Source organism: Athene noctua, chromosome 3 (assembly GCF_965140245.1).
Source record: "Athene noctua chromosome 3, bAthNoc1.hap1.1, whole genome shotgun sequence".
NCBI classification, from domain to species: Eukaryota; Metazoa; Chordata; class Aves; order Strigiformes; family Strigidae; genus Athene; species Athene noctua.
This window is the reverse complement of record NC_134039.1, coordinates 15,273,146-15,293,364: the sequence shown is the minus strand read 5'-3', so window position 1 is coordinate 15,293,364 and position 20,219 is coordinate 15,273,146. Positions and strand designations below refer to the sequence as shown.

The following is a 20,219-nucleotide window of genomic DNA, read 5'->3' as shown; positions in this document are numbered from 1 at the left end:
CAGTACCTTGCGTACCACAGCAGCATTTTCAGAGGTGTTTCCTATTGGTAATTCAAGTACTGATTGTCAGAAGCTTTGAAAATGCGAGGAGGTGATATTATATAAAAATGATTTTTCACTTACTGGAGATTTTCCAACCTATGCCAGGTGCGAACAAATAGGAGGCCATTACAGCATCTAAAGAGGAATGTGTCTGAACACATGCCAACAATGTTCCTTTTTTGCCTCAATTATGCTGCAAGAGAAAGACTGGAGCAGAAAGATTTGTCATGAGCAGCTACCACTGCTCTTTGCACTGTAAATCCTATGGGATCAGGATCTGTGGAGTGAAGGGCTGTTTTTATTTTAAGAACAGACCCAAGTTCTGCAACATGCCTCCCACTGCCCTTGTGGGCTTGCAAATGGTTGTACAAGATATGAGGTAGGGGAATTATATGAAAAATCTCTTTTTTAAAAAAATGTTTGCTACACATACATTTTTGATGACTGAAAATACTCTCAATTCACCCCCTTTGTATATTTTCCAACAGGTTTTTTTTCTAGAGAACTCTTTACATTCTCCAAAAGATTTTCCCCTTCTCTCTTCTCTCATGTTCATGGCTGAGATGCCACAAAATATTTTAAATATGTTCTTGTTCAGTCCTCTTCATGTCTGATGCAATAGTCAGCCTCAACTCATAGTACATTGGAAAAACCAACCCCACCCTTCATCTCTTTCCTCCTGCAGACTGTATTTATAGAAATGTATCTGCTTCACAAAACTAGCTAACAGCTAACCTCTTCACAACCTAGATTCATTTCTAATTATATTAATCTTAAGTGCCTAAAATGCTTGTCTGTTATGTTGACAAGCATTTGTAAGAACATCTCTGATATTAGGAATCACACAAGGATGAGGCATGTAGGGCTTCTGTACCTGCAGAAAAAATATGGTTTATAATAGGAAACACAGCCTTTTCTTTCAACCCTAAGAGGTCTCAAGATATCAGTTCTTAAATACATACCATTATTCTACACAGGAAAGCAACTTAAATCATGTTCTGAAGCTTTATTGATTTTTACTGAAACTTTTGATTTTTCTCCCCCCCCCCTTTTTTTTTTTTTCCTCATAGGTAGATGCATGGATAGATTTGCTTTACTTCAGTGACTTGAATTTCTAAGGTATGAAAATCTCAAACTATTTAAAAAAGCAATCTCTCAAAAACATTTCTATGCTTGTATTTTGAGGGAGAGGAAAACTAGGTTGCTGTCATGAAAACATGTTGCTGGTACTCTTGCTATACTTTTTGTAATAAATGGGTGGCAAAGTTCTCTGTGAGTGCTGAAGTTGCCATGAAATAGCTGTACCCTCATCCTTTTCTTGGTCTGTCTTCAGTTCTCTTTTCATGCCTTCACCTATCCAGGGGAGAGGCAGGATTTCACAATTCTCCTATGATTATGCTGGGCCCTAGGACGCTGTGTCTGTAGTCACTGTGCTAACCCAGACAGTTCAAATGGATTTGCAACTTTACTTTCAAGGAGTCTGCAAATACTCCACTTCATTAAAAACAGAATTCTATTTAAATAATTAAGCTTAAATATGTAATCCTCAATATTTCAAATAAATGGATTTGAAAATAACAGCGTACATGCAATCTCTCCTGCCTCAAGCTTTCCCATCCACTAATTGGAGAGTAACCCTGCCCAATTTCTCTGTAAACTATAGTAACAGCTTGTATCCCAGCCTGCTCAGACGCAAATCTTTTCTGTTCTGAAACAGATCTTGTGATCTTTCCTATTTTTTTTCCTATGCCTGCCTGGGTTTTCACCATTTTAGATGAGATGCATTTTTCAGACCAGCTATAGTATCAGCAGAATCTCCTGGGTCACAAGTATGGACATTAATGTTTTGTAAATCTCAATTTCTTCTAAGAGGCACTTCCTTGTCAGATGTTTTCTGCCTGTTGTACTTCTTTCCCTAAAGCCTGCTTATTGAATTCACCTAATATGAGACCAACAGCCAAGTCAACAAATTGTATTCATAAATTATTACAGAGCAGTTCCACTTTCATCACAGCTGCTATGTGACTTCCTGAAGATGCAACTTTCAGAGTCCACTGTCTTGAATTATGTATCGGGCAGTCAGTATGTCTTTCCCACTGGAGAAAGCTTTGGTACTCCAATAACCTATATGACCTGTATTTATATTTATTAGTTATATTTTGACAATGTTAATACTGAGAGTCTTTAATAGTGTTAACACGGTTCATCAGCATGGGCTTAGCAATACAGAGTGATGTATGAAATATCCTCCCTTGGATCAGCTAGGCACAAACACTTGTTCTTAGTATCAACAAAGTGAATAGTCCTCATGATGGTACAATGCAAAGCTTTAATTGATTTTTCCTATTCTGCAAATTTAACATGCTTTATGCCCTTCCAGAGGACTGAGTCCCATGTAACTTAAGAGTTGCAATCTGTACTTGGGTGGAAAAATTTTACATAGAAACACCAGAGTCATTTTCCTCTCTGAGCCAGTAAAGAAGAGGTTTCCCAGCAACAGCAACATTGTAGACGTACTGTCAGATAAAACATAAAATCACAGCCCTGAGCATTTCCTTTTATCAAGTATCCCCTAGCACTTAGCACAAGACTGAAGGTGTTAGTTCCATTTTCCTGGGCAGATTCCTCTGTGATATTTAAATCACACCTGCATCTCCAATTTCTCTTAAGAGTTCCAGCTCTTGTTTTCCTGTGTGCTGTTAAAAAACCCCTGCCAGTTTCCAGCTGGGGCTAAGGAAAAGGGGAATTGTGCAGGATATATTTGTTCATTTGGACAAGTAAACAAAAGACACTTTTTGAAGTTAAGGTATTATTTGTCTTGGAAATGGCAAATAGCTGTGATCAGCACCTCAATTAACTCCTATGCCTGCCTAATGATGACTCTTCAGGAAGTCTGTCTTCCGGCTTTACAGTACAGAAAGGAAGGACAAGTGATATGAATATCATAACGATTATCAGTTTTGAAAGAAGGCTTTTCATTTCAGTGTTTGCAATTGCATTGAGTAGCTTTGTGTCTACTGCCACGTTTTGCTTTGTCTTAGCTCTGTGGTCTGCTCTGAGCCATGATTTAGCTGTTTTCTGATACCAGAGAGCTCGGTTTAGACTGGCAAGCCTCAGAAGCTAAGTGAAAGTGAATCTTGAGCAAAGGGTTAAACTGAGTATCATCTGTGGTTTGAGTCAAAACATGCATTAATATTCCTGTCATATATATACCACATTTTATCCATATTTTGGATGGTCTAACAGATACTATATGAGATTTGTCCAAAGGTCAACTCACTGTCTAATTAACATATAAGTAATATTTTAACACCTACAGAATTTTCAAGTATATTCACTTGTATAAATAAAGTTATACGAACTTTTCAGGTCAAGCAACTGTCACTCAGTACAGATTTGACCAGTATTTATGATGAACTGAAACATATTTCTGATTAGGCATGGGTGTTCTGTTGAAATAGAAGTGCTAAATAATAATGATTATACATTTTGCAAGTGCAAATACTTGTATGTGCAAATCTGTGTTTTTGCATGCTCTAATAAGGTGGTTTTCAAATTTTGCAGGCACATTTACAGATCTCTGAAAAAATTTACATTATCAGCAGAACTCTTTTACTGAGTTCTGAAACAATTATCTTTCTTTTAAATGTTTACACACTTAAAAAATATAGTCTAATTATTTCAGATGTATAAAGTTTGCTAAATTAATGGAGTGTAATAAAAAGTTAGTACCTATAAAAGTTTATAAGATATAAGCAGTTAATTGATTAAAAAGATAGCAAAATAATCTTGGAACCAGATTATCATGTATTTGTTGTGCATCATCAGGTTAAAAACTTTCAAAAGGATTACATTGAAGCCAATTAAAAAAACTGAGAAGCAGGAGAAATGGATGGATCAAATAAATCTTTTTTTGAAACTTAAAGTTTTCTTAATATTGCTCAAAAAATGCATCTATAGAAAGAAATTAGGAAGTAACTCCTTTTTCCCTTGGAAAAAAATCAACCCAATGAAAACATTTCATGTTTGCTCAAAACTTTCTTCAAAAATATTGAATGTGGTTTCTTTAAGAAAAGATTATAGCTTTGTTACTTAAACATAAGAAGTCAAAACAGTTCCATATATTGAAGAAAAAATTTTGCAGGGGAACTTTTGTTCTGACATACTAAGTTTTGTTTTATCTTACTGGCTCTGGCCACTTTCTCTGTCCCTGACATATACATACCCCTGAGATATGTATATTGCTCTTTTAATGCTTGCTAGAAGCAAAAAACCAGACAGGATTACTGATTTCTGAATGTCTGTTAATCATAAGGGACTTCGGAGAAGGGAATTTACTTCCTTGACAGCTCTCCATAGAATGAAAATGAGTGATGTAGCTATCTTACACCTTTCGGTCAAGGCTCCACAAATTACATATTACTACTTTTTTAAGGCCAGGAGTCAGCTTTCAGCACTGCAGACAAAAGTATGGGTCAGGTGTCTACTGCTTGAAGAGAAGCTCAGTATAGACAAAAGATGGTGTGGAAAGAGATGGTTACTTGCTGGGAGAGTAAGGAGAAAGGCCATACTGGCAGAAATAGACAATGCAGTGATCTAAAGTTGAGATCATGGAGTACAATATGTGACTTACATCCGATTGAGCATACGCTCACCTATGCTCCTGTCTGCAGTGCCACTAGCATCCTAAATCTACCTGTGGTTTAGGGTCCTACTTAACATTTGCATAGACCTAATAACAATTTTATGGTTGCTTAGAGCAAATCTAATGGTCCCTGAAAACTTATTTAATGTGGGGAAGGGAAACAATTGCTTGAAAACAATATTTACCCAAAAGACTAGAATGGCTCATTAGATACATTTGTATGTGGGCTTTTTCACTTTACAGTGTATTATTGAAAATAAATACAAAAATATAACAGCTCCCCTGGAACCACTTAATCCATCATGTACTTTCTCTGTACAGTTCTGTGGTTTTCTGTTGCGAAAGTATAAAAAAGCTCTGCAGTGCAAAATACAATTCTTATTAAGTGCTGCTACTGTTTCCAGTAAATCACTTCAATAAAAATAACTCAGACTTTTAGGAATGTGAGTTTTTCAAACTGTTGTAAAGTTACTACAACATATTTTACACCAACCATTTGCCAGATTTGATTTTGCTCAAATTAGGCTAATGTTTGTGATATGGCAGAAATGTGGATAAGCAACAAAAAAACATTCAGAATGGGAGCATGGAGTTTGCAGCTTCTCCAAATTAAAATATTTTAAACTTCTTAATAGATACATAGAGCAACATACTCATTGACTAAAACTGTGCTAAGCTTTTACTAGGTGGCTCTGTGAGTATGCTCAGAGAGTAACTTGTGAGCCAGGCTCTAAAGCCAATGGGTTGGTTATACTAAGTATACACCCTGCCTTATGAAATAGCTAAGAAAGCAGTGGGGGAAAAATAAATAAATAAATAAATAAATAAATAAATATCTTTTTCCATTAATTCTATTAATCACTGATAAGAGGCTAAAAATATATAATTAGGGAATCATTTCTGAAGTTAGATGTCCTGATAATTTCACAGCCTGATTTTTCCTAGATGCAGAGCACCCATAAGTCAAGTTTAGACACAGAAGTCATTCACTATTGTTATTACCAATACCAAAAATAACACAACAAGAGCGCACAAATCGAGCTATTATTCCTTTGGTGTTTGACAACAGTTTAAATTTAAGAAAACAAGTCTTAAAATACCTTACTACTTATGATGAAACATACAGGATACTCATAGAGAACAATGAAATAGTTAAAAAGATGTTGCTCATTGCTGAACACTAATGCTACATTTGATTGTGAAATTGTTAGCTTTTTGGATATTCGGTGCAAAAAAGTGCAAAGAATATTTAGTTAACTGTTACAGTACCACATTACAAAAAGTATTTTCTAGGCCACAAAGGCCACTGCTGATATAATTTATATTAAGATAAATGTATACACAAAATAGTTTTTCAATCTCCACACACACACACACATATATATATATATATATCTCTGTTTCTATATCAACTTTGCAAAACCATGATGAAAATGATCTAGGCTACAGAATCTCATGATGATAACAATGATGGGAGGAAAAAACCCACAGAGGAGAACTTGTTCTATTAAAAAAATTACTCAACCAGAGCAAACAGAAGAATGAAATTCTGCGAGGCTGCTCTGTATTTATGGTGATGAAAATACAATCCTGAGCAGAGAGGATCAGTGTTCAGCATTACCAACCCTCTCTGGAAAAACTATTTCTGTCTAGAGGCCATGAATATCAGCCTGGAACAGACATTCAAAGACTTAGGCTGGAGCCTTTTTTTTTTAATTTGTAAAGAATGTCTGAAAGACTTACTTATTGATATGCTTGCTTGTTTGCTGTGTTTGTAGGCATAGAAGGCAAGGTATAAAACCTGCATCTTTTTTTGCCTTAGAACACCTGTAATGTTAGGATCAGACTTCCTAACTTTCCTGAAGCAGTTAAACACTTCAAGGCATTGCTTGACTGTCTTAGTGAAGATTAGTGAAATGGAGGGACTGGATCTTCATAACTGTATTCTGTGTCAACCAGACCTAACTAACCAAGGCAAAATGATTCTTCAGAAGTCTGTCTAAACTGCCTTTTCCCTTCATAACTAGATTGATTCTCACAAATTCATCCATTATTGCAAACCAATCTTCCAATGGCGTTTTTCTCGTGTATGACACTTGTGTAAAAACAGTTTTGGAAAATATTATCTTCTCACTTTTCTTTATACATTACAAAGATACAAAAAGAACGACCACCTCAACATTTTTTTAGTTGCAGTTCAGCTTTCAAAATCTCAGGCTCAATCATGAAGTCTTTGCCATGCTCTTCACAGAAAGAAAAAGAAAACCAGAAAAAAAAAAAAAAAAAAGAGAAAAAAAGAAAGTAACTATCTGATTGAGGTAAACTGCAGTGTTAAAAAGAACTAAATCTGCAAAATAATATGTAGTTCTCTTCCAGTTTTTAAAGCAGTTCATTCCAGCCAATATTTTTTTTTTGCATCTGATGTCACTGTGTATTCTAATAAATGAGTTTACTGGTTTATAAAATTGTTACATTTCAATTTCTTTCTCCATATATTGGCAGGAAACATATCTCAAATTCATATTTACCATACAATTCTAGAGGCATCCAGCCAGGGACCAGAAACTATTCCACGTGAACTATGCACTTAGTCAAAATAACTTCAAAGAAATCTAATACTGTCACATTAAATCAAGAATCAGAAAAATGTTGCGTGTAACTGCAGTTTTTGGTTACCTTTTTTGAACAGCTAAAATACATTAAAACAATTCCTTTATTTCAGAGCATTCTCTCATCCAAGTTTGACCTGTGTAAAGACCAAATAAGGACTGCATGATCCCAGCAGCAAATGGGCTGCTTCAGAGGGGCTGGATGTACCTCATCAGGAGACATCTCCATCTCTGTGGAGCTGCATCAACTTCCACACAACTCACTGCAGACACATTAGCTTCCCATAATGATACCCGTACATGCGCTGTTCAGCGTCATCCAGAGACATCCAAGCTACCTCTTTGTCTGCCAGTGGGTAGGTGAAGCAAACCAGCCACTGAGCACAGGCACTTGCCTGGACGCACCTGCCTGGATGCTTTGCTGGACGGGCTAACAAGTTCCTGCAGGGGCAGCTGGCATCTTGATTGGTGAAAAAATATAACTGCATAGATCCAGTAGTGAGACCTGTTCCATAAAGGCTGAACTAAACCCCAGTGAAGCCAGTGGGGTCCTTCTCATCAGCTTCAGTGGCCTTTTGACCAGACCTTCCTCCCTGCCCAAGGAATGAACTGATTTCCCAAACACTCAAAACATGACAACAGTTGTTTTTTCATGCAACATTCAGTTTGCAGTGTTATCTTGACAAGTCATACAGGTTTTAGTGCAATTTAGAGAAAATTTACTATATCAGCTATATATGACTATTTTCTCTCCCTCAAAAAAATTAGGCATTACAAGCTGCAATGGATTTGAACTGCTTAAGGGATGTTTTTTCTGATTTCTTTGTCTATGCAAAGATATAGATCATATCAAAACACTGCTCGGATATGATACTGGATATATGCCAGTGAGAAAACAGGTGAATGAATTTGTATGAGGAAGGTTTATATTTAGCTCAAGTCAACTTCAGTCATACATTAAGAAATTATTATAAAGTGTAATATAAGACTTAGAATAGGAAAAATGTATTTTAATAAAAAAATATGGATACAGTTCATATGCGGAAGCTGAACCTTCTGTTTATGTAGATGTGAGCTACAAGGGAGCACTGGATACTGAACACGATGAATCTACTCGTTCCCTAGGGCGTAAGCGGTGGTTTTGGCGATGAACAAGATCCTTGGCTATCAAAACTGGTTGCTCGTCCAGGTAACTGCAAGAAAAGTGTTAGTTTTACAAATGTTATCATATCTGGCTGTGCATCACACGCATGTCAGAGGATGAGACAGTCCCTCAAAGAAGAACCCAAATCACATCTCTGGATCAAAGTCTCCAGCAGAACTAATAATGGAAGAAAATTCCTAAAGTGACCTCCTAAAAATGCCTCTGACTCATTTCACAGGCGTGGGTTTATTTCACCTGTCAGGGGTGGTGCCTCTGTCTCCAAATTTACATAATCCATAGAGCCAAAAATGTCTAAAAAGAGGCTCCTCTGCTGCATTGACTCACTTTCCATGCCCTCACACTCTTCTTTAGGTGTTTTACTGAAGTCTTGCTGTTGGGCTTTTTCTGCCTGTCACTGGACATGCTGTGCAGCCATGTGCTACACAGTGGGGAAACCAAATGGTCTGTGATGCCTTAGAGAGCAACTCATTTTTCTACAGAGAAACACATATCCATAGATGCTGCATTTATTTTCATGATTCTCAGAAGCACATAAGTGTGAGAGAGACAAAAACATTCAATATACAGAGAAGGAGAAAACTTTGCTGCTTCTTACCTCTACTAGTGGATGCCAGTGAGTTATTGGTTTACGTGGGTAAGCCAACATTTCATTCCAATGATCTCTTCCAAGCCCTTCAGCATCAATTCCTGTCCGACATACCCCAATGACCTCATTGTGCCCTACTCTGAGAATTGCAGAGAGGCAGAAATTTTTTAAAAATAAAAATAGTTTTAATAACATCTGATGTATAATTCTGTTTACTGGTTTAGTGCAGCACAGAATACATGCACAAAGTTTTCACATTATTTATTACAGATATTAGTTTTAGTGGTTGTACAGTAATATTAAGTTCTGTAATGGTTGCATCAAAAACCTCCAGACACTACCAGAACACTTCCAGCAGCTGTAAAAATAGCAATGAAGACTTAAGTCTTGCCATTAAAAGGTTACAACCCAAAAGATACAAGGACAGAAAAGGACCAGAATATACCAAATGATCTAGAAGGAAAGCATGCTTAAAGTTTGTGGGAAAGGAAAGTGAAGGAAAATGGTGGGGAATACACTTCCTGCTGCAAGTCCTTCAGACATCATTTCACACTTCCGAGCTCTGACTGCTGTGGTCGTTGGAACTTCAGTAAAAACTGTGAAAGGCAACAGGCATAGCCATAACAGTCTATACAATAATACTTCATACTCCTGGCAGTGCCATAGACTTGTCGAGGGACTCCAGAAAGTAATTTTCTGTATCTTGTCTATATGTACCTTAGAATAAAGTTTCCTAACTTCCTCTTAGCAAACACTTTGAAAGGAACAGCTGAAGAGAACTTAAAAGTGTACAAGTTGCTGTGCTCTTCTCCCCCTAACAGCAACACAGTGCCCCTTTCACATCTGACTGAGAAAGTCTTCCTGACAGAAATCTGATGGCAAGGAAAAAAAATCTGAAGGTTCATGTTGCTAAATTGGACTTTCACTGTTTATTTGCCCTGCAATCTCAAGAGCTCATTACTTGAATGAAGCAGACTTGGCTTGGGCATGATTCTGTCAGTCACTGTCTAGTTTAACCTGCAGTCCTTGAGCCACTCTAAGCAGGAGTCTCTTCCTGTCAGTTCTTGGTGAGGACATAGATAGTTGAGGCTCAGACGTCTTATCAGTGAGGGCTGAAGCCAAAGGTTACAAAGCTTCTTTTTTGAGTCAACTGAAGAATTAATTATGACTTAATTCAATGAGGTAATTAGCATCTAATTCTTTTTTAGTCATCCAAATTTTCTTTGATTTCAAACACCCGCCATTTAAATAGAAATTAGAGGTTTGATGGCCTTTTTTAAACTGGGAGACACACCTGATTTTTAAAGCTTTTACACAGTCCAGACAGCAGATACAGACAGAAATGTATGCCAAGGCTAGTGTCTCATAAGAAGATTGAGCCATGTTTCTTCCTCATCACAGTTATTTACTATGTAGATAAAATGGCCTGAACTCTAAAAGGTGTGGAAGCTTTAAACCTCCTCAGGAAAAGACCCAAAGGCTTTATCTTTTGTGGCACTGAACCTAGTTGAAAGTTCAAAGAGGTGGAAAACAGTTGCTTGCAGTGATCAGGTAACTTCTCACTGATGGTTAGTGGTCAGAAAGCAAATTGTGCTTACCGATCGTAATCCATCACTGCAATGGAGAGGCTGACCTGGTCCACATTCTCTGGAGGGATATCAAAGATGATGGCCTCGTTATACACGGGATTGAGTGTGTTCTTCTTCGTGGTCGTTTTCCGCTTTTTCAGTCTTCGACCCTCACACATCAGTGACACTTTGACATACGGATCTGAGTAACAGATAATCAGTTGTGTGCATTTTGACTCAAAGTCATTAAAATATGTAGTGTAAGAGCAATATTTTTAGTAAGAATGTCATACTGATAGGACAAAAAAATTACAAAGATTTTAGTGCTTTCAATATGTTGTCAATGCAAAGGAAAAGTATAGGCATTCTGAACAGACATACTGATTGCCAGACCAAAGATAGCCAACACATCTGAACAGGGCCTATCTCCATTCTCCTGCTATTTCCATTTCTCAACCATGTTAAACACACAAAACCCGAGAAGTTCCTATTTGTCACCTTTCTGAATAGAATCTGCCTTGTTATTTAAAAAAGAAGTAGATTCACCTGATGCTCCAGTTATATCCATTGCTTTGAGATTCCTACATTTGATGACTGTTAATGTCATTCTCCCAGCAGTAGGCAAATAACAAAGGGAAAACATGATCTCACCCAAATCTATGCTTTCCTGAAAAAGAAAAGCAATGATTAGAAATCTGACCAAACTGCCAACAATTCAGTTCACATCATGCAAAAATTTAGAAATTTTTTTTTTTTTTTAACATTGAGAGACTTCTTTTGCAGCCTCAGACACTTTTGAAGACATCACAAAAGGTGTCCATCTCCATAAAAGATGGAAAGACTACCAACAGGATAATATTTTAGTGACGGGATGTAGAATTATTAAACTGAGAAATTAAAACAAAAGCAGAGCCAAAACTTTCTGGATTCCTGATATGTTTGTGTTGAATTCACACCAATGAAAAGGTGCTGAATGTAGAATGTCAAGTTCTGCTCTTGTGAAGACTCAAACTCCATCACCCCCAATTGAAAAAAATCTGGTGAGATATTTAGATCATACACATTTACATGCCTTTTACCCACTGGAATTTATGTAGGAGATTTATTTCTGCACACATGTATGCATATACAAAGTTTATCCTGTCTAAGTGCTTTGAAAAGATAAATGTGCTTGTAAAAGTTGCTAGCTTTATTGCTCTCACTGTGCTTTGAGGGGTTCTGTTCTAGAAGAAGAGCAAAGCAAAGGACTAACACCTACAACTTCCCTGTCTCAACAGCAAATTTTTGGAGGATAATATACTCAGAAAGATGGATAACATCCATATGGATCTTAATAATCTCACAAAAAGATAGTTTCTATGTTGAGACAATATGCTGTGACTTCATGTGATATGATGTTGCTATACAGTTCAGATGCTACAACGCTTGAGAAACGTAATCTAAGGAAAAGATTCCATCAGTTCTTATTTTCTCTTTTCTCACAGTTATATAATTATTCCAATACCATAAAAGTTTAGTTGTTGAGATGTTAGTTATGTTCTAATTTGTTCCCATTCTTCAGAGATTTTAAATATACCCCCAAAAAAGTACATAAAAATTTGCATATTATACCAACCTGGGATTTTTAAATATGAGCTTGTAAGGATGTCACTTCTATAAGGCAGCCACTCTCAAACATGATCAGGTGATCTCAAAGGCCTTTTTTGACTGCTACTTAAAAGCTTATTTTTAATTTCTCAGTTTCAATATTTTATCTGTCAAACCTACAGAGTACAAATTTGTTTGAGAACTGCTGGATTTATGGTACAGCCGTTCCAGCATTGGAAGGCAAGCATGCTATATTTTTAAATGATACATACTAAAATAATGACTGCTGTGTAGATGACAAATACATTGCTTGTAGTCATGAGACAGACTGGGGCTTCTTTTTCACATTTTCCAGCTGCTTCTATGAAGAGTTTTATTGACTTCATTTGGGTTAACACTCTATCTAAATTGAAATAGGTAATTCAGAACTTTCTTGAGTCTTGCTCACATGCTTCAGGGTTTTGGGGTTTATGTGTATTTTTTATTCCCTGCATTGCAGACTTTAAATTGAAGAATGCAGTTTTAGAATAGCTTTAAATTCTTTGTTACACTGTTAATAAGATACTGACTTTTGTATAGGTTGTTCAATTCACATGTTCAGTCATTTTGCTGGGATTCTGTTCTGAGAATTAACAAACTGATAAGCATGTGAACATGCACTGTGGGCAAATTTCATGCTTGTCAGAATGTCAAGATTTCAGATTCCTCAGGATTTCAAAATGATTTAGCTCATTCAGTACACATAAGACAAATAAAGCTATTTGACATCTTAGCCCAACCAGAGTGCAGAATTTTGTGCCACTGAGTCCATTAACAAACTCACTTTTCTATCTCAGGAAATACAAATAAAACTTGAACAAATGAAGTGTAATAATTTTCACTCATTTGTTAAAGTTCCAAGTGCTCTTTGTTATATTTTATTTTTTGTCATATTTGAAATCTGTTTTAAGCACAGCTTCTGTTACTAGCATTACTTTCTGAATTCAGAGTCTGATTGTTGTTCCTCATATCCATATGTCAAAGAGATCTCACTCTCTTATTTGAAAAGGAAACATAGATCCCCCACATACAGTGCTTCAAAGTTTAAGGTCTATGTTGAGACAGGTGATGAAGATGGGTTGGATCATAAAACATAGTGGGCAGCTCATAAAAAGGACTAATTCTTCCTTCTTCAGAGAGATGACTTGTGTAGGTGAACAGAGAAAAAATCATTTTTGCAAGATGGGAGTATGAACTTGAGTATTCTATTATTTATTTTTGAAGACAATTTGGATAGACACAGATTTGGTGAGCTTAAATGATAAATAAGACTACAGACAGGACTATTTAGCATGACTTAAAGACTTTAAAAGAAGCATTGCGCAAAATACTTGCAAACTCCATATAGTGGTTACTCTACCATACTTTTTGAAGAGCAGAGCAAAGCATCTGTGCTTAACAAAATGGCAACCATTTAAGGCTTATGCTCAGTCCTTTTCCTTTCTGTTCTGAACACCATGTACAGAAGTTATATTGAAAAAGAGCTTGGAAAATCTCCTGCAGTCAAACCTAGTGTTTTAGACCATGCAATGAATAAGCAAATGCCTTAATGCAAAAGGAAATACTTGATCAACAAATCACGGGAAACTTTTCTCACCACACAGCAGGCTGTCCAAAGGCCAGATGTACTGAAGTTACCAGAGCTCTGTAACCTGTGTATTGAGTACTCAGTTTGAAGTGGTAAGGGATGGTTTTAAGACTGGGAAAAGGCTCTCTACCTCTCCAATGTTTATGCAGGCATTTTCGGACACCTATGACCTATACCTTGAAAAAATGTGGCTTGTGCTGCCCTGAAATGTCTGATTTTCTTATTGTGCAACAACACTCATATGGGTCTATGCACTATTTCAATAGATAGATTCTGCAGTAGACTAGTAGAATCTTGTCTATATTAAAAACATTTATGAGTCACTCATTGTAAGATCAAAGGAGTAGAAATAAAATTAGTAGTTACCCTGCACTAGTCTGTAGGCACCATTTAACTCTCCTCCTGGTGGAGACAACTGTCTGTCATAGACTGCCACCACAGACTCGGAGTTCCCAAGGCCCTCAAGTTGAGTTAAAACACAACTTCTTTCAGAATCCTTTAAACAACTCTGATGATTTCACCTTTTAAATTTAATTTGGTACTAGTTGTGGCATCCAACGTTTACTGAAAATTTTTTAGACAGTGCCTTTGGTTAGTAAGGAATAGAAAGTCATAGTACTTTTACTCAGTTTCTACTCTGAGTATCTGCTGAAATCAGTGGTCTTTCATAATACTTGAGTGAACCGACAATATCTTGTTAGGACCTCTAAAAGTCATAGGGCAACCGGGGATTAAGATATTAAAATGCATCATTAAATTAAATGTTATTTGGAAATCAATCACACAGTGTGAAGCCCCAACTTTATATACTTTAAATATTCTTTTGAAGGACTAAGATTAAAATTATGCATATATATATATATATATATATATATATATGATAGCATCAGAGACTGGATATTGAGTAAAATGTCTGGGAAATCACCATTTCACCCCTACTTTTTTTGTTAACTTGAGCACTAGAGATTCATTAATTTGGAGCTGAATACATAGGTTCAGACACAGATAATGAACAAAGTAAGGCCTAGCATTGAAACTTCTCATGGCAGTCTTTGTCTACCACATTGATTATCATGAGTAACATTTTTAAATGCCCTGGATCCGTAAGTATTGTTGATTTTAATGGAGATTTAAAAATAGGATTTATAAATTACTTCAGAATCCCAGGGCTCTGGAAAATGTGTATTTTTCTCACTTTATAATACACTAGATAAATAAGTTCACACATCATCTGACAGGAACGCTTCGATCAAATCAAATCTGAGGAAGCCAAGGCACAGACTGCCCTCAACAATCAGGTCTACATTTCAGTCCACCTCAAACAAAACACAACTCAGAAGACACAGGCCTGGACCTAGTGGTTTCCTTTCATGAAAATTTTTAACTATGCTTCAGATTGTTTTACATGTATCATATAGTCACTTAGAATTCCACATTACTTGGGTAACGCTCGTGAAATTTTATTTCTTTCCTAGATCTATTCTGAGTTTTTCTTTTTAAATTAAACTTAGATTTCAAATAACAGCTAGCTTTACAGATGCTTGTAATGATTCCTCCCCCCACAACTTCCAATAATGGATGCAGAAAAAACCAGCATCGAGCACAGCTGCACTAAGGCAAAAGGAAGCATTTGCTGGTACTGCATATCTCTTCATTTATTTCCCTTTTGTGTACACAAGCCATCATACAGAACTAAGGAGCTGGAATGGTGGTAAGCACTATACTAGCTTCAGTTATCTTTATGGCTCCCAGTTTACCTCACTATCCAATCCATTTTCTGGTACAGCAATGCTGGAAACAAAGAAAACACCAATTTCAAATGCGTGTGTCAGCTATTCAGATGAACTTAAGGATTTTTTATGTACAGAATACAGATTCTTCAGATATCATAATTCTCATCCCACAAAGAAATCACACCTGCGTAAATGTGCTAATCGTTATTTCCATTAGGTTTCCCAGGTTCTGTTCACATTCTCTGCTTTACGGGCTCTTGGGAAATCTGTCCAGGGGTTGTCAAAGTCAGAGAAAAGGTCCTTATTCTATGATTTTTGTTATTGTATCCAATGGACACCAGGTGCTCACATTCTCATACATGCCTGTAAAAGTCGCAGCATTTCTACAGAGGCTGTGCTCCCTGCTCACAATATGGATAAACAGGGGAGGGGTGCCAGGGGAAGCTTGAAGCTCTTGAGAGAAGCATTAATTAGCCTGATTTGAGCTTTTAGAACTGTTGTTGATGGAGAAAGCTTTGCTGTCTCATACTCCAATTAAATTTTCCAGTTGTTTCCATTAAATTCAATAGAAGAGACAAATTTTAGCTAGGAACCTCTGTAAACTCAAACTGAGATCCTTCCATGTTCAGGGTAGTTTTTTCTCACACATCACTACCCATAATCCTTAACTGAACAGGAAGAATTATTTACTGACAGTGTAAGAACTTCCATGGTTCTCCAAGATCTTAACAGGTTTCCTATGCAAGTCCTATGCTAGCAGGAGTGAAAAGCTTATAGGGAACTAATACGTGAAATAAGGTGTCATTTTTGCATCACTTTTTAATCACGTGAACTCTAGGCCATTTGTATACTGATGCTTCTTTCTTCTTTTTCCTTAGTTTTTCAAGTTTTTCCATTCAAACAAAGTCTTAAAAGAGCAACTCACTATGGATTCTTACAATGAGCTACTGGATCTTACTAGAACTAAAAGATGTACACACTTATTGTTACTAGTGTGTCATGAATTTCCATGGTTAAAATAACAAGTATTTGCATAATTAATACTGCATTAAAAATTAAAATCCCTCAAAAACTTCCTTGTTGTTACTTTCAGTATCATTCAGATTATCATAATCCACAGTAATAATTTTAATTCTTAATTTAAATTTAATATCCAGAACCACTTTCCTGTTAATTGGAATTTAAATGATGTTTTAAAGATTGCATGTTAGAATAGCATAGCCAAAATACTAAGGACGGTATGAATTTATTTTGTACCAGATTTTTAATTGATTTGCAAATTTTTTTCTCTTTATTTTGAGTAAGCATCTGCACTAACTAATAATAATTTTCTAGATATCAAAGAAGTTATTCAGGCATTTACGTTCCTAGACTTTTAGCTGCTTTCATCAGTCACACTGAAAACTGCTTTTTTGTATAGTATGCAAATTTAAAGAAAAATGCATTGGCAGAACTAGACTTTTGGTTTACTTGAATACTTCAGGAAGATGATTCCCCCAAAGGACAGATTTTTCTCTCTGTCTCTTTTTCTTGTTCTGTTTAGAAACATATTATGTATATTCCTGTTTTCCAAGAATCAGGGATAAAATAAAACATAATGGTAAATGTTGGGCATTGAATGGAAAACAAAGAAAAGGGAAACCTGTCCTCTCAGACAGTTAACTAAGAATGTATTAAGACATTTCTGGGTTTGAAGTATCAATCAAGAGTTAAAAGAATTCTAGGAAAGAACAGTACAGAAATCTACTTGTCTGTCTGTTCTCTCATCTATGCATTTAGAATTTGAGGGTATTTATGCTATGATGGAAATTATCAGAAGTTTCATGAAGCTCAAACTGGAGAACTAATTCTACTGCATCTGAAGGGATTTTACTTAGGAAACCTGGTCCCCACAGCTAATATTTATTTTCCTCTCCTGTTATTCTTTGCATATCAAATCCAGCTCCTTTTCTTCCTCCCAGCACCATTTACTGATTGAGCTGTTGTCCTGGGAAATGCATCAATGAAGTTTGTGTTTGTTCTTGTCTCTTTGGAAGACAGTATGGAAGTAGTGGGACCTGTTGCTCTATAATGACCGCATCTTCTGCTTGTGGAGTCCTAATATTGGTTTTGCCTGACATCCTGATTGCTCTGGGTAAGCGCAGCTGCTGATTGCAGTTCTGATTGCATAAACAGGACTCTCTGAGATAGCATGCTGGGTCCAGCAGGCTGAATGCTCTCAATAGCGTCCCAGGAAGTCTCCTGGGTGCTTCTTTTGTTATTCCCTCTGTACATAACCATCTGTCTTATGCACCAGGGGGGTAGTTTTATCTTGCCAGTCAGCAAGGAAGCCCATTCTTGCTTTGAACAGCTGAGAACAGAGGTACTTCTGTGAAATAACTGTGACATCTACCAACATGTGAATGAGACAAAATGTATGTGGCTTCCCATATAAAGATGCTCTTCCAAAGCAGCAATGTGTTGACTGCAAAGAGACTACTGGCAGTGAGAAACTCAGACAGCGCTTAGGGCACAGCAGGTCAGTTAAGCCATGCACCTTAGCATAGCTACCATGGTACTGCCCGGATGCAGAGATATCAACTTCCCTTGAGGAAACCATATTCTTCATTCATCTAATATTTCTTACTGTTAAGGTAGACTGAAAGTAGCAGTTTGCCTCTAGGAAAGCAGAATATTCAAATAATTTGTCATTTCAAATGAAAAGAAACAAGTAGAAATAGAAACCTTTCCTGCTTTCAGTAACTAAACAAAAAAACACTCTTCCTCCATTGTCTTTTCTAGTTATTACCCAGACCAAAAGCAGTCCCAAACCTAAATGAAAAATGTCAATACACTTCATGTAAAGACTGACCCAGAGTATTCTCTCATCTACGCAGCAGCAGGTGATCACATAAATCCTTTATATCACTGTCCCTGAGTAGAAATGACAAGTGCCAGCTATTCTTGGCTTTAAAGGGGCTGTTCCCATTATTGGAAGATAATAGTATTAATTGCCTTCAGCAACTTAGATGGAGACTTAATGGGCTGTTCCCATTATAGAGATGTTAAGTGTTTCTATACTGACAAGCCTTTACTCTTTCATGCCTGTTTAACATTGTGTTAAAGTTTTTATGTACATTTCTAGAAACACTAACAGCCTAAGTCCATTCTGATGAGGATGGCTATCTGTAGGGCATAGTCCACTAAACTGGTGGTGATAAAACATTCCCTAAAAGTGCTGCTCGAAACACCAAGGAATAGGACAATCCTTATAATGTGACCTCAGAATTTGACTACCATAAGACTTATCTTTGTCAGCTCTATACCACTATTGCCTTACTCAGAGTAAGGTCTAGTGTGCCATTTTTTGTGCACTTATGAAATAATGAACTATGGAGAAAACTAAGCAAAGGTAATGCCTGCCATTGCTCCGGATGAACTGCAGAGTTGGGCTTCATTCTTGTTCGATCAGGAAGTCAGAAGAATCTCTTTCCATAACAGAGGCCAACAGCTAGAAGGATTACCTGTGTGACATCCTACTCTGGCAAATGTTTGAGATAAATGAACTGAGACAAATGTTCCACTTATTAAAAAAAGTCCCACTTATTAAGAAAGGTATTTAAGCACTTCTGTCTTTTTCAACAATGCTATTCACTTATATTCCAAATGCTTTAGAAACAGCAATCGCACATCATGGTCATCACATGAAGTCTATGTCTTTACAAAACTTTCTTTTATATCCCACTTCACAAATGAGAAAACTGCAGCACTGAAATGGCTGGTGTCAGAAAATGTAATAATAATCAAGTTCCATCTGTCCACATGAGATAATTTAAGAGGCTACAAATATATGACAGCTCCATGACTAACATCCCCAAGAGACTACCACTGTGCTGGAAATGGCTTTCATCTAAATTGAGCCCTATTTTTTTTTCCCCCAACTGCATAGTTTTCTATAATTGGTTACATTAACAGAGTTCCCAGAATACTTTTGGAAAAAAAATGTTTCTGACAGTCACTTGCCAAGTTTTTTAGGCAATGGTGTTAGAGGCAGAGATTTCCAAAGCAATCAATCACTTTAAAAAGTATAATAGGAAGTTAATAAACTTTCACAAGAGGTGGCCTTTTTGCCTAAACAATTTTACAACACTGACTCTTTGCACTTAAGTGCTTGTTAGCAATTCCAATAAATGAGTTTTCTTTTTTTAAAGTATGTGGTGTATTTTGATAGTAACAAATCCTCAGAAATGTATGCAAAAATCAAAAGCACTTCATAAAAACAGAAGCTAGATAGGTTGACTAAACAATCCATTTGATATTATTTGTCTCTGATGTTATGAATTAATTTCCTGAAGTGTATTAAAAATTACAGTATTCCAGAATACTGAACAGCCTTCATAGGTGGTCCAAAGCTGCCTCTTGAGTTTTTCTTTTTTTAAATTAATCAAACAAACAGAAGCAAATGATGGATTATTTATTGAAAATTCAATCACCCATGTATACGCAAAAATGGGAGATATTAATATCATCAGATAACTAGGATACTTCTTTTTCACAACCAATTTCACACCAAATTTACCTTGATAATTTAACATTAAGAAATGAAAATGCTTTAGCACTTACAACAGGTACATGCTACATATTATACAATAGCTGTAGATTTTCAACATAACATGTA

At 36.4% G+C, this 20,219-nt stretch overlaps 1 protein-coding gene across 1 annotated transcript in view; it reads right to left on the bottom strand.

The window, feature by feature from the left end:
* Positions 1-8,417: 8,417 nt before the first annotated feature.
* The window catches only part of SYT10 (synaptotagmin 10), a 35,566-nt gene continuing 23,764 nt past the window's right edge, over positions 8,418-20,219 (bottom strand). Inside the window, exons 4-7 of the mRNA XM_074901276.1 lie at positions 11,162-11,282; positions 10,646-10,817; positions 9,057-9,186; positions 8,418-8,489 (exon numbers count right to left, since the gene is read on the bottom strand). Coding sequence (XP_074757377.1) covers positions 8,418-8,489; positions 9,057-9,186; positions 10,646-10,817; positions 11,162-11,282 — 495 coding nt within the window. The remainder of the gene's footprint in view (positions 8,490-9,056; positions 9,187-10,645; positions 10,818-11,161; positions 11,283-20,219) is intronic.